The sequence below is a fragment of the Danio aesculapii genome, chromosome 23, assembly GCF_903798145.1.
Source record: "Danio aesculapii chromosome 23, fDanAes4.1, whole genome shotgun sequence".
In the NCBI taxonomy this organism is placed as follows: Eukaryota; Metazoa; Chordata; class Actinopteri; order Cypriniformes; family Danionidae; genus Danio; species Danio aesculapii.
This window is the reverse complement of record NC_079457.1, coordinates 8860856-8876925: the sequence shown is the minus strand read 5'-3', so window position 1 is coordinate 8876925 and position 16070 is coordinate 8860856. Positions and strand designations below refer to the sequence as shown.

The window sequence follows — 16070 nt, the reverse complement described above, 5'->3', positions numbered from 1 at the left end:
ATTTTGTCTTGTTCTTCCTGTAAACAAATCTTAAAGTGGACAACAGTACGGGGTCTTTACGCTTCAAAATGTACCACACATTCTTAATTGGAGACCGGTCAGGACTGCAGACAGGCCAGTCAAGTACCTGTATCCTCTTCCTCTTCTTCCTCCGCAGCCAGGACTTTGTAATGTCTGCAGAATGCAGTTTTGCACTGTCTTGTTGAAATATGCATGGACATCCTTGGAAAAGAAGCCAGCAAATACTTTACGCACTGACATTTCTCCTGATTCCTTGAATATTTTAATTATGTTCTGCACTGTTGAAGGTAAAATATCCAAATGTCTTCCTATCTTTCTTTGAGGAATATTGTTTTTAAACATTTCAATAATTTTCTTACATATTTATTGGCAATCTGAGATCCTCTGCCCATCTTTGTTCCTAAATGACTAGACCTTTTTTATCTAATCATAATTACAATCACCTGTTGACATCACCAGTTTCTAATCACATCATTATTTAACCAATTTACCTGGTTACTAGCCCTAAACTGCTCCTCTCCCAACTTTTTTTATAATGTGTTGCAAGAACCAAAATTGGTATAAGCCAATAAGATTATTCCAAACTCACTATAAATAGCCTGTCTAGCATTACTCCCTTATCTTTGTTTCTTTAAGAATCCCTCATCTCTCCTCTTTCTTCTTTTACCAGGGGGAGTTTGGCTCAATTCTCTCCGAGCTCAGGGTTCTCTCAGCATGCTAAACCTGCTATTATTATTGAGCAATATCTTAGTGTGAACTCTTGAAATAATGTTTGTTTTATTGTCAAGTAAATTTAGAAATTACTACTTTCCTTTTTATTTGTGTTTTCCATACTGGCCCAACTTTTTCTGAATGGGAGTTGTATTATTATTGCTGTATTTGCATTTTTAGTAGTATTATTGTTGCTGCAGCTATTACTCTTACTATGACAGTAATGACAACTATTAATGATTATTGTTAGTATTATTATTAGAAGTAGTATTAGTGATAGTATCTGTAGTAGCATCTGTATTAGCAGTAGTAGTTGTAGTATTATAAGTAGTACTAGTAGAAGTATTAGTAGTAGTAATAGTAGTAGTATTCATAGTAGTAGTAGTAGTAATATTTGTAGTAGTAGTGTTATGAAGCGGACAGGAGACAGAGGTAAGGAAACGTTAGGGTGTTTATTAAATGACAACAAGGAGCACATGAAGGATAGCCAGGAGGATCAGGAATGATGTTGGGGTCTTTTCCTCCGTGGCTGGGTAACAGGAATACACGAGGATGGACAGCACACACCAGATACAGCTGACAGAGGATGACACAGACTTGGAAGGACTGGAAGACAGGACGATTCGGGAGGACCAGGAAGACTAGGAGGAATACAAAGAGAACAGGTAAGTAAATCGTTTGTTTTAGCTGAGGATGACTACGCTGAGTGGTCGCTCAGTTGTCCGCTTTCGTCGAGACGAGCCCGGACAATGAGCGACTGGAGTGCTGTGCTTTTATCTGGTGCTCGTGAATGTGATGCAGCTGTGTGCTCATTAGAAGTCAGGTGATGGTGATCTTCGTGAGTGGGGGTCGTGAGAGCCTGACCAATCCATGACAGTACCCCCCTCCCCAGGGCCCGCTCCTGAGGGCCGACACCTCCGACGCCGTGGTGGTCTCCCTCTGCCTCTAGGCGCTGGGAACTCAGGGTGGCTCTCATGAAACTCCACCATGAGACTAGGATCGAGAATATCAGCTCTGGGAACCCATGTCCTTTCTTCGGGGCCGTACCCTTCCCAGTCCACCAGGTACTCCAACTGGCCACCACGACGTCGGGAACGCAAGATCTCCTTCACTGCGTAGACGGCTCCTTCTTCTAGGAGCAGTGGAGGAGGGGGTTCCTCTTCGTGGTCAGGCTCTGTGGAGGGAAGAACAGGATCGTGATAGGGTTTCAGGAGTGATACGTGGAATGTAGGGTGAATACGGTAGTGAGAGGGTAATTGTAGTTTGTAGGTGACGGGGTTAACCTGTTCCACGATGGTGAAGGGACCAACAAATCGGGGACTTAACTTGCGAGAGGGCAGTCGCATGCGTATGTCCCGGGTGGATAGCCACACCTTTTGTCCGGGTGTGTATCTGGGTTCTTCAGACCTTCTCCTATCGGCGGTTACCTTGCTTCGACGGACTGCCCTCTGCAGATGTTGATGAGCCTCGTCCCAGACTCTCTCGCTCTCCCGGAACCAGTGATCCACTGCGGGGACATCAGATGGTTCGCCATCCCAGGGAAAGAGCGGTGGTTGGAAGCCCAGGACGCACTGGAATGGCGTGAGTCCGGTGGAGGGTTGCCGCAGTGAATTTTGGGCATATTCTGCCCAGCCCAAATACTGGCTCCAGGAGTTCTGGTGACCACTGCAGAAGGTCCTCAGGAACCGTCCCACCTCCTGAATCTTCCTCTCTGTCTGCCCGTTGGTTTGGGGATGATATCCAGAAGAGAGGCTGACGGCCACACCTAGGAGCTTGAAGAAGGCTTTCCATAGACGTGAGATGAACTGTGGACCTCTGTCCGACACAATATCTTCTGGAATACCAAATGACCTGAAGACTTGATTAAAGATATTGTCGGCAGTTTCAAAGGCTGTGGGAAGACCTTTCAGAGGGATTAGTTTGACAAACTTTGAGAATCTATCTACTATGACTAGAATACAGGTATTACCTTCTGACGAAGGGAGGTCAGTGATAAAGTCCACTCCTAGGTGTGACCAGGGACGGTTCGGAATCGGCAAGGGATGGAGCTTTCCAGCGGGTAGATGACGTGGGCTCTTGGATTGGGCACAGTCCTTACAGCCCTGAACATATTGCCTCACATCCCTTGCCATGTTTGGCCACCAGAATCGTTGGGATACTAGCGAGAGAGTATTGTTGATCCCTGGATGTCCAGTGCCTAGCGAGGTATGTAAGGAGTGGATCAGATCTACCCGGTGTTCAGGTGGTATGAACTGCCGATGAGGAGGGCATCCCGGCGGAGCAGGGGCTTCCGGAGTGGCAACGACTGGAGGAGCGTTCCAGGTGATCGGACAAATGGAGATGTGTTCGGGAAGAATCTTCGTTGGGAGTTCTTCATGATCGTGATGCTCGTGTAAACGAGAGAGAGCGTCTGCTCTTAGATTCTTGGGTCCTGGACGATAGGAAATGGAGAAGAAATCAAAACGTGAGAAGAAAAGTGACCATCTGGCTTGACGTGGACATAGTCTCTTGGCCTCTTTGATGTATTGGAGGTTTTTGTGATCTGTGATCACCTGGAACGGATGTTTGGCTCCCTCCAACCAGTGACGCCACTCCTCCAAGGCTAGCTTGATTGCTAGAAGCTCCCTGTCTCCTATGCTGTAATTCTGCTCCGCCGGGCTCAACTTCCGAGAGAAATAGGCACAGGGATGCAGTCGGGGCGGTGTATCATGATGTTGAGATAATACTGCCCCGACGCCGGTGGTGGATGCGTCCACTTCCACCACGAAAGGAAGATTTGGGTCAGGATGAGTCAGGAGTGGGGCCCTTGTGAACTCCTTCTTAAGAAGGCGGAAGGCTGCGGCTGCTTCTTTGGTCCACTCCAGTCCTTTGGGTTTACCCTTGAGGAGATTAGTGAGAGGTGATGTAATCCTGCTGTAGTCCTTGATAAACCGTCTATAAAAGTTAGCAAACCCAAGAAACCTCTGGAGCTCCTTAATGGAAGTGGGTTCTGACCAGGATAGAACAGCCTCAATTTTCTTCCCATCCATACGTATACCGGTTTGGTCAATGATGTATCCCAAGAAATGAATCGACTTCTGGTGGAATGAGCATTTCTCCGCTTTGAGGTAGAGGTGATGTTCTCTCAATGTGTGTAGGACCTCCGCAACGTGTTGGCGATGTTCGGCCTCACTCCGGGAGTAAATGAGGATGTCATCTATGTACACTATTACACAGTGGTGAAGAAACTCCCGGAGGACTTCATGAATGAAGTTTTGGAATACGGAGGGGGCGTTGACCAGACCGTAAGGCATGACCTCATATTCATAGTGGCCAGTAGGGGTCACGAATGCTGTCTTCCATTGGTCCCCCTCACGTATTCTTATCAGATTATACGCGCTGCGGAGGTCCAATTTAGTGAAGACTTTAGCTTCTCGGAGCTGTTCCAAAGCGGCTGGTACCAGAGGAAGGGGATATCGGTATTTTACTGTACCGTTATTTAGGACCCTGTAGTCGATGCATGGACGCAGCCCTCCGTCCTTCTTGGCCACAAAGAAGAAGCTTGAGGCGGCTGGTGATTTTGAGTGACGTATGTACCCCTGACTCAGAGCCTCCCTTATGTAATCTTCCATTGCCTGATTCTCTGGAAGCGAGAGCGGGTAGATCCTACCTCTTGGCAACTGGGCATCTGGAACTAGGTCGATCGCGCAGTCCCATGGCCGATGCGGCGGTAGCTGGGAAGCTTTCTTGGGGCAGAAGACATCATGAAAGGAGCTGTACTCCTTAGGAATGTGGATAGACTGCTTCTCAGGAGGGCTCTCGACCGATGTTGCAAACAAAGAAATGGGGTTCCGACCTTGAAGAGGGAGATTTGGAAAACAGGCAGGTGTACATCCAGATCCCCATTTCTTTATCTCTCCTGTGCCCCAAGAGATGATGGGATCGTGCTTCACCAGCCACGGGCGCCCTAGAATGATGTCCATATTTGCACCCTCCAGAACCAGAAATTGAATCCTCTCTTGATGTAACAACCCCACTTGAAGAAGGATGTCTTCGCATTGTCGATGGATACGGGTCGAAGATCGAGTGCACTGGGTTATCGGTTGTATCTGGTATATATGCGAGGACGCCTCAGTACGGAGGTGGAGTTGACGACAGAGGGATTGGGAGATGAAGTTCCCTGCTGACCCGGAGTCGATGAGGGCTGTGACAAGGAGAGAAATAGAGGCAGTAGTTATTTGTACGGTGGTAGTAAGTGGTTTACATTGTTCAATATTCGTACTGAATACACTCACTGAAGTCCGAATGGGACGAAGGGGACACTCCATACGGGTGTGTCCACTGACACCGCAGTATAGACACAGACCCCGGGTCAGCCTCCTCTGTCGTTCCGCTGATGTCAGTCTTCCAGACTCTATTATCATGGGTTCTGGTTCTGGAGAGGCTGTTGACTCAGGCGATTGGAGGAGTGCAGACGAGGGGGTGATGGTGTCCTGTTGATAGGAACGGAGACGATCGGAACATCGGAGAGAATGTTGGATGAATCTCTCCAGACCCATTGTATCATCTAATGTGGCCAGTTGGATTCGGAGCGTGGGTTCCAAGCCGAGCCGGTACGTGGTCAACAACGATCTCTCATTCCATCCACTTGCAGCTGCTAGAGTGCGAAACCGGAGCACATATTCCTGTGTAGATAGAGTACCTTGCTTTAGATGATACAGCTGCTCTCCAGCGGCTACTTCCCCATCAGAACGTCCAAACACCTCTTTGAAATACTCCGTGAAGGTAGTGATGGAATTCATGACCGGCCCGGCTTGGTTCCAGATCGTCTCAGCCCATTTAAGTGCAGGTCCAGAGAGTAGAGATACGATGTAGGCGATCTTCGACTTATCTGTGGGATATAGAGAAGGTTGCATTTCGAATATGAGGGAACATTGTAACAGAAAACCATTGCACTCCCCCGCTCCGCCTGAGTAGGGCGCTGGTCGGGCCATGGGACTGGAAGGAAGGGCCGAAGAAGAAACTGTGGAGGCGGAAGTGCTCGGTGCTGGTGGTGCGTTGGAAAGTGGAGCTGGTGGCTGTAGAATCCGCTTCAACTGGTCCACCAGCTCTTGAAGGTGATCGGGGGTGCTCATGTTGTCGTCGTTAAAGGTCCGGGCTTCTGTTATGAAGCGGACAGGAGACAGAGGTAAGGAAACGTTAGGGTGTTTATTAAATGACAACAAGGAGCACATGAAGGATAGCCAGGAGGATCAGGAATGATGTTGGGGTCTTTTCCTCCGTGGCTGGGTAACAGGAATACACGAGGATGGACAGCACACACCAGATACAGCTGACAGAGGATGACACAGACTTGGAAGGACTGGAAGACAGGACGATTCGGGAGGACCAGGAAGACTAGGAGGAATACAAAGAGAACAGGTAAGTAAATCGTTTGTTTTAGCTGAGGATGACTACGCTGAGTGGTCGCTCAGTTGTCCGCTTTCGTCGAGACGAGCCCGGACAATGAGCGACTGGAGTGCTGTGCTTTTATCTGGTGCTCGTGAATGTGATGCAGCTGTGTGCTCATTAGAAGTCAGGTGATGGTGATCTTCGTGAGTGGGGGTCGTGAGAGCCTGACCAATCCATGACAAGTAGTAGTAGTATTAATATTAGTAGCTTTAGTATTATTAATATTAGTAGTAGTAATAGTAGAAGTAGTAGTATTAGTAGTAGTATTAGTAGTATTATTATTATTATTAGTAGTAGTAGTATTAATATTAGTAGTAGTAATAGTAGTAGAAGTATTAGTGGTATTAATATTAGTAGTATTAGTATTATTATTATTATTATTATTATTAGTAGTAGTAGTAGTAGTAGTAGTAATAGTAGTAGAAGTAGTAGTATTAGTATTAGTGGTATTAATAGTAGTAGAAGTAGTAGTATTAGTATTAGTGGTATTAATAGTAGTATTAGTATTATTATTAGTAGTAGTAGTATTAATATTAGTAGTAGTAGAACTAGTAGTATTAATAGTAGTAGTATTAGTAGTAGTAGTATTAATATTAGTAGTATTAGTATTATTATTATTATTATTATTATTATTAGTAGTAGTAGTATTAGTAAGAGTAGTAGTATTAATAATAGTAGTAGTAGTATTAGTAGTAGCATTAATATTAGTAGTAGTAGTAGTAGTACACTGTAAAAAATAACACCCCATATCTACTCAATAAATTTGAGGTAACAGATTACAAGCAATATTATTAATTAAATTCAACATATATGGATTGAGTAACATTTAATTAAATTAGCTTATTTAAAATTAGCAATTTAAATTGAGTAACCACATACAGTACTTAAAGAAATTAGCAAATTTTAAACAAAAATATTAATTTAATTGAACAGAAAAACCAACACAATGTTAATGAAAACTACTCAATGTTTTTATTTAGATTTAACATAAAATGTGTGGAGCCTGTTCATCAGCTCTCGAAAATAATACTTTATATCTACACCATAAAATTGAGGTAACAGATTGCAAGAAATATTATTAATTAAATTCAACAAGTATGGATTGAGTAAAATTTAATTAAATTTAGCTCAAATTAGTGGAGCCTGTTCAGCAGTGTGGAGCCACAAAACAGATTAACAACAATCTCATAATAGACAGTATGTCATATAATACACAATAAAACATGTACATTTAAACAAATTGATCATCTTAACAAGGACTTTGAAATGTATCTGATTTAATGCATGAAAAATATTATTTGCCAGAATAATGTAGATTCATTGAACCAAAGAGGACCCTCTAATATCTTCCAGTGTTCACTAGACGAGTGTTTCCCAACCCTTTTCCTGGAGGCACTCCAACAGTACATATTTTGGATGTCTCCCTTACCTGACTAATTAACTTCAGGTTTCGGAGTCTCTTCTTATGTTCTAATTAGGTGATTCAGGTGTGTTTGATTAGGGAGACATTGAAAATGTGTACTGTTGGTGTGCCTTCAGGAACAGGGTTGGGAAACAGTGCACTAGACAATCACTAGTAAAAACACCATTCTTTGTCACAGTTAAATTCCATAGGTCAAACCCAGGAGGACACAAGCTCTGGGAATGTAGTCAAGAGCCGTGTTTCCACCCTCGTGCCTTAAGTTAGCGTGCCAATGCAAGCCATGGCCAGTCACGTTTCCACAGTCATTTCCGTGGCCTGATCGGATACCTTGGGCCAAAACAGTCCAGCTGGGGCTTTGAGTGGAGTGAATGCAGAGTTTGCCTGAGTCTGGAAAAGATACGGTCCATAAGAACTTTAACACCTTTGATGATGATGATGCCAGTGTCTTTAGGCAGTCACTTGTAGAAGGCCCTTGTTCAGGTCAACATTACTGCCATCACAAGCCGTTCAGTTCCTGTTGGTTCTTCATTGTCCAACACCATTGGGCAACAGTAAGAAGAAAAAAAATTAATAAAAGAGAAAATATGTTAACAATCTGTTATTATGTTATGACATACAGTCAGAAACTGTAAACATGATAAATGTCAGAAACTCTACCTTTAGTCTCAGTTCTCTGTCTTACTCCAAGAGCTCCTTAGCAGCTGTAAAGATCCATGGTGCAAAGTGGCTTCTATCTCAAACTCAGCGCTCACCTTAAAAAACAGAATGTCAGAAAATAATATTTACATGAGTTTTTTGATACATTGTAAAATATTTGACCCTAAATTAACATTAAATTACTGACTAATAATTGTATTACTTTCACAGTTTTTCACAGATTTACACTTAATTACTGTGAAATTACAGCCATATGTGACTTCAAGGTAGATGGCAAGGTCCATTTCTGTGATTTTCACAGTATTCTCTTGTAGAATTAACTATATTTTACTGTGAAGTTACAATTAATGGCAATATGGTTACTGTGATTAAAAAGTATGTTGTAGCTGAAATACTTAACTGTAACATGTATGTCCTGCTTGCAACCTAGACAGTCATCCATTAATAATCATTTTCCTGATACACACTTGCTGGTTGACGTGTCTCCTCTGCCTCTTTGACACTATACAATAAGTTCTAATTAGTAAATAGTGTTAGACAATATCATTTTTGTTTTGGTTTGATAATTATGGAATAATTTTTGTACCAATAAGAATGAACGTAACTTTATAAAACTGAACGTAACTTTCCAAGAAACGATCAAAAATATGCCACTGCAAAAGAAGAAAAACACAATGAAAACAAAAAAATTAACTCAGTCGCACGAATTTAACATGCTCTTCAAATATGCTTCATTCTTTGTTAATGATTTTCAAAGAATCCTTTTCGCGAATCATGGATTTTAAATGCGTTGCCACAGTTTTCGCTTATGCTTCATAAATTTTCGTTTGCTGTTTTGGCACAAACTTCTCGTGGGGGCGGGCTTAACAGCGATCTACACTGATTGGCTAATGAGCTTTCGATAGACAGTTGCTCTCTCTCTCTGACCTGGAAGCACAGACGGTGACGTCAGTGGCGCGCATATCGGAAAGTTGTTGCGGTGTGCAATACGTCGTGCTTTATGTTAAGTATTAATGTTAGTATTTTACCTATGGTCGTCTCTTACATCAATAAAAGTTTTATTCATGTACAGTGTGCAACAGTTATTTTGCGGGTTATTGTTGTTATTCACAAGTTTGCAGTGCACTGATGTTATGTCATGTAGTTTAATTGTTTTATTTTAGTTAGATTGCTGTTTTATACAGTTATACTTATAATATGTAAGGACGTGTCATTGTATTGCAGGTATCAAACTGTGCTTTCAGGTCAGAGAGCAACTGTCCATCAAAAGCTCATTAGCCAATCAGTGTAGATCGCTCTTAAGCCCGCCCCCACGAGAAGTTTGTGCCAAAACAGCAAACGAAAATTTACGAAGCGTAAGTGAAAACTGTGGCAACGCATTCAAAATCCATGATTCGCGAAAACGATTCTTTGAAAATCATTAACAAAGAATGAAGCATATTTGAAGAGCATGTTAAATTCGTGCGACTGAGTTCATTTTTTTGTTTTCATTGTGTTTTTCTTCTTTTGCAGTGGCATATTTTTGATCGTTTCTTGGAAAGTTACGTTCAGTTTTATAAAGTTACGTTCATTCTTATTGGCACAAAAATTATTCCATAGATAATGAGGTTCATAATGAAGTGAAGGCCAGTGCTTACCTTGCCTAGTATTCCTCAGTGCTCACTAAACCTCTGTGATCACTTTAATGCTTTAATCACTTTATGCTGTGCTGAAATTGAACACAGATAACACTAACAGAAAATTACCTTTTTATAAACTCAAACAGTCTCTAATACCTCAAAATTAGCATTAATGTTACAAACATCTTCTGGTAACTTCGTTTATAAAATGGTGTGCTAAAACTGTTAATGAACAACGTGACAAAAGAAGCTAAGACTACTTGGTGAATTGCATGCTATACAGAAATGTATAACAATCATTTAATTAACAGAGTTGGACATTTCAACACTTATCGATAAATCCTTTTGGATGAGACCACGACAAGTTCACCATACGGGCTTTCTGCGTTGTATGGTGAAGGGAGTAGGTGCTGTTTGAGTCGAGTGACTTGCTTCGATTCTAGGAATCGGCTCCCTTAAGAGTCGGATCCCACCCAAAACCGATTGCCTTTTTGTATAATTACCAACACGATTGATTAGCATTTCGCTATAACTCAGTCACACGCATTTACACCATGTACACTAATTACATGTTGATGACTATAAGCTTTTGAACATGTGCAATAAAAAGATCCCCGATCTCCCAGCAAACAGTTCAATCCAAAGACGGTTCAATCCGATTCAATCTCACACTGAACCGAACAGAACAGAACCAATACAATAATCAAATATTGCTCCAAAAGTACCATGAAATAAACGGTTGTTCATGCGAGAATGTAGTTGTTTAAAACTCAAATCTGCGTTTTATTTACAAAGATGGTGCGTATTTTAAAATGTCCTTCGACAATTGTGGAGATGTTCACCTTCAGGTCATGACGGGCGCTCATCACTCGTGTATCCAGCGAGGGCAGCCGGTCCTCGGCTAAACATACTGACTTGTGCCCCTGGCTAATTTGAAAATGCTTATTTTGTTTATGTTGGATTTGAATAATATTATCTTTTTTTAAATAATTATATGAAAACAACAGCTAAATTATTATAATAAAATTGATTAGATTTTATTACAGACATTTTAAAAATACCCTAAAATCAGGAAATAATTGTATTAAATAAGTGTACATATTAATATTAATGAAATCTACAAGGCCACAGAATGACTTTTTACAGTGTATTATTATTATTATTATTATTAGTGGTAGTAGTATTCGTAGTAGTAGAAGAAGAACAACAACAACAACTTGATTATATTTTGAAGTAATTTCATTCAATAATGCACATTGTCTGAGCCCCCTGTATGCGATTACCAATTGCATTTCTGCTATAAAAGCTAAAAACAGAAGAATAGAAGCAAGTTTTGCTTTAGCTGTGGAGGGTTTCTCCTCATGACAGAGCGTTCTGGGCATTCATCACTGTGAAATCCCTCTAAAATGGGAGACAGCTGTCTTTGGCTGCAGATTTGCTGGCTCTTGTTGATTTTGCTCCTCATGCCGAGCTGGGCTTCCACTCTCAACGTTTCTATGGCTAATTATAAAAAAGAAAAAGAAAAAAGGCATCCTGAACAAGGAGCTTTGGAACAAACTGCAAACAAACAGAACGGCCAAGGAAGAAGCACTCATCACCTGTCGAGGGTGAAAGCGGAGCAGTTTGATCATAAAGCAAGTTTTAATATGTTGTCCTGGCTCTGCGTATGGAATCCCCCTCCACAATGCTGACTCATTTGAGCCACACATCTCTCATTTGCAGCCCAACGAGGGGTTTCCCACATGCTGCTGCGATACGAAGCTAAATCGTTCCTGGTTTAATGACTAATTCGGTAGGAATTCTACTTTCTGCTCTGGTTTAAAGATATTTTCTGCTACATGCTGTTTATTTGTATCACTATGGTTTTTGAATTTATGTATGAATGACTGCAACGTGGGCTGTTATGTAACTCCGGATTTAGAGATGCACAGTTCAAAATCATTTGGTTTAACCCATTGGGATCTAAGGGGGTTTGAGGTGCACTGGAGAAATGTTGGCATACCCTAATATTTGTGGGGGGTTTTCAGTTTGATATATTAAAGTCTGAAGACACAAAGTGTGCAACAGTAATATGCAAGCGGCAAAACAGTTGAAGCCAGAATTATTACCCCTTCTGAATTATTAGCGTCCCTGTATTTTTTTTTACATGGTTAGCACTGTCATCTCACAGCAAGAAGGTTGCTGGTTCGAGTCTTGGCTGGGCCAGTTGGCGTTTCAGTCTGGAGTTTGCATGTTCTCCCTGTGTTGGCGTGGGTTTCCTCCACAGTCCAAACACATGCACTAAATTAACCGTTGTGTATGAGTGTGTGTGTGACGGTTGGGTTTAGGGTTGGGGTGGGAGTAGACCTTAATAAAATACAATAAATGTGAAATTTAATAAATAACAGAAATAAATCTTATTAACTTCCGGCCGCAAACGTATCCGATCTAGCAACAACCAGGTACCACCCCAGTGACAGCTCGCGTGCCTTTATTTCTGAGAGTGCATAGCTTAGGCGCACTGTATGAAAAAGCTCTACCCCTGATGGTCTTTATAGTGCTTTTTACAATAATTAGTTTCAAAGCAGCTTAACAAAAGGTGCACATTATTCTGTCACTGTCAAAATAAGTTAGACATAGTTAACCTGCAATTTTATAGCATATAGGTGATGTCTATGTTTACATGTTTAATGAAGTGTATTTGTGTATTAAGTGTATGTGTTGTCCTCGAAGTCCTCGATGGTTGGCATGAATTTGAGTACTTTTTCTTTTGACGATTTCAGCCTGTATTGTGTTTTGACTGGCTTGACATCAGCAGTGATATATGAGGAAGTAAGCGTGTGGTATGCATGTAACATGATTTGTGCCGCATGCAACCTCTATGGTATGGGAACCAGTCCGTAGGCGAGGAATTATTTAACTGCTCTATGATCTATACATATGACAGACAAACCCACAACTCGTCACCCACTTTAGCTGTCAGAACAGAGTTGAGTCATTATGGGGCATTGTGTGCCAGCGAGAAAGGTCAAATCAATGCAATGCAATGCAAAGCTGCTTGGCCAATCCTGTATTTCCTCAAAGAACTAAAGGAAGAACTTTGGCTTTACTCACAAGCATGATGCAATGTTTATTGATCTCAAATAATATATATTAAAGTACACATGAAAGCAAAACTAACCATATAGATTTTGTTAGCTCACATTGCTAGTTTTTTTAGCGAACAATTCATCTGTACGTTTCATTAAGAACAATTGTCCTTGTAATCTTTAATCCTGTTTGTTTTCAGTTAAATTCTCAAATTACGTCTGTCTGAGGTATTGGGCATCACTTTAATTATGTGTATTTAACTTTGGAAATCCATGTGAACATTTCTCTCTTTTTGTTTCCAGATGGACAGCAAATTTGGGAACTGGAAGCAACAGTGGACAAAGACAAAAGTCAAGCAGTAAGTATAAAGCATGCATTATACCAACGCTTGCACTTCCTGAAGGTCTATATATAGTGCTCTTCTTGCAAAGTAACTGTAGATGCTGCAAATAAACAATTATCTCATTCACAGAGCATGCTGTTCATTGAGGTTCCTCCATATAGAGATTCGTCTGTTTGCCATGCTGTCAAGGTCAATTTCTATGTGATAAATGGGAAACGGAAGCGCAGTCAACCCCAGCATTTCACCTACACGCCTCTACCAGGTCCGCAAAGGGTTTTTCTTCTTTTTTCTTTTTGCTCCTTTAACTGTCTGCTCTACCAAATGGTTGACCATATTTTGACTGTTTTTAATAATGATTTAGTGTTTCCTCTTGGGTTTTTTTCCAGCTGTGGTGGCAGGCCTTTTACACCGAACTACCATTGGCGTTATTTCAATGACAAATGTCGTGAGCGCAGTATTACAAGTCGAGATCGGATTTATCTAACACGGGCATGCAAATCTCTTTGCTTGCGCGCCGATTTCCTCTGTTCGTGCACAACTTTTTGCACACCCCTTCAGATAAACGCTGCTCAAGTGCAGATTTTTCTTATGCGCATTCAAATAAACACTGCTGAAGTGCAATTTAGTGCATTTATTTAACAAGTATGTCTCCAACACTTATTACATTTGCTTGGCATATTTATTAATGTCTCCAATAGACCTACAGAGCGGCATTAATGCGTCCTGAAGTAAAGTGAAATGGCGATAATCTTCAGCAAGTATGCAGAGCCATAGATATTTATCTATAAAGTATAATTATGGAAACTGTGTTCATCATAACTGAAAGCTACGTCGTGTTTTCTGGCCTCACGCATCTGTCAGTCAGTCAGTCAGTCACTCAATCAGCACGTCACCTTAAAGGGTTAAACAAATAATGCACAGCACTACTACGGTTAAAGAAAAGCTGTTATAATTAATTTAAGACATTTTGGTGCGATTATAACCCGCTATTTTAAAAATAAACGACTGAATGTTTTGAATGAGAAGCTATAATGTAGCCGTGATGGGATGAATTTTGCTGTGGCACCCCACCATGGAGGAATGAATGTAGCGGAAACCATGTGATTGTTATATGTAAAATAGGTCGCATTGTTATACGTAAAATAGGTTTGAGGTTGCATAGATAAAATTTCAATGCCATATGCGACAAAAAAGGTCACAATTTCGAGCCCTGATTTAGATTTTTTTTAATAGTTGATATTTTAAAATTGTTGTATATCTGTAAATATTGTCCTAGCAAACCTCAGATCAAAAGACATCTTTTTTATTAACCTTTCACATTTATAAATCTCATCTTTCAAAAATGTATCCTTATGGGTTTTGTAGTCTAGGGCTACATTTAATACTGTACCTTTAAAATTTTACATGCGCATGACCACATTTTGCATGTGATACTGCAAATGTGTTGTTATTCCCATGATATCAATTATGAGCCCAGATTAAAAAAAAACTGACAAGTGCACTTCGAAAACTGCATTATGATTACTTTCTTATTTCACATCCGCAGTACCATCTATTAAGACAGAGCCAGTGGATGAATATGAATCTGGACGGATGGGTTATTCCATGTCACAGATGCTGGGAGTTTCTCCCCAACAATACTATAGCCCTCGTGGGGTGATCACCCCAGACAGCGGCCTGGTGCCTGGCCTTGTCCCATGTCAACAGACCCGCTTGGGTGTCTCCCCTCCGGACCACCGATTTCAACAGCAGAGCCCTGCCATAATGTACTCCCGTCCTGGAAAAAGCTTGTCCAGTAGTCCAATTTACTCTCAGACGGCAGCCGCTATGATACCAGAATCTCATCGATCAGTTCTGGTCCACACCGGTTCCCCAGCCCAGTCCTCCCATCTGGGAAGCCAACTTCCCACCAACCAGCATCCCTCAATCATCCAATTTTCTCCAACCAATCATCACCTGCTCCGAGGAGGAGATCCCCCTGCACCGCCACCCCCCGAACATCAGCACATCATTTATTGTGAGGGCTATAATCAGCATGGCCCTCAATCCACTGGGGCAAACCGTTCCCCAGCACCAGCCCAAGCAGCCCAACACCCTCAGAATTACCCCACTGTCATCCAGCAGCAGCCTTTTCTCCAGAGAGTGGCCAAAGACAGGTCACCGCCTGCCCAAGTTGAGCCCCAGAGATGTTCCTCCGCAGAAGAACCGAGAGCCAACGTCCCAGGACGCGTCACGGTCAAGCAGGAGAACCTGGATCAGGCCTATCTTGATGATGGTGAGTTGACCAGGTTGCTACATATTAAAAAATAAATATATACATGCAGTTGAAGTCAAAATTACCCGTCACCCTCTTTTTAATATTTTTCTTTTTTCAAATATTCCCCACATTATGTTTTAAGAAAATTTTCACAGTATTTCCTATAATATTTTTTCTTCTGGAGAAAGTCTTATTTGTTTTATTTTGGCTAGAATGAATGCAGTTTTATAATTTTTTAAACCATTTTAATCCAGCAATTTATTTTTTAAAAGCTAATTAATTAAACTAAAAAGTAACTAGCATCACATTTTCAAAAAAAAAGTGACTCAAATATTATTACTTATTTTTTTAAAAGTAATACGTTACTTGTTACTTAGAAAAGTAATATTTTTTACATGACTCCTGTTACTTGTGGGTGACGTAGTGGCGCAGTAGGTAGTGCTGCCGCCTCACAGCAAGAAGGTCGCTGGTTCAAGCCTGTTGGCGTTTCTGTGTGGAGTTTGCATGTTCTCCCTGCGTTCGCGTGGGTTTTCTCCGGGT

The 16070-nt window shown here is 41.5% G+C and overlaps 1 protein-coding gene across 2 annotated transcripts in view; it reads left to right on the top strand.

Annotated features, from left to right (window-relative positions):
- nfatc2a (nuclear factor of activated T cells 2a) overlaps positions 1-16070 on the top strand; it is an 82523-nt gene that overhangs the window by 40614 nt on the left and 25839 nt on the right. For both annotated transcript variants that reach the window (XM_056449034.1, XM_056449032.1), the window contains exons 7-9: positions 13233-13288; positions 13403-13535; positions 14820-15548. In XM_056449034.1, the coding sequence (XP_056305009.1) occupies positions 13233-13288; positions 13403-13535; positions 14820-15548 (918 nt within the window). The remainder of the gene's footprint in view (positions 1-13232; positions 13289-13402; positions 13536-14819; positions 15549-16070) is intronic.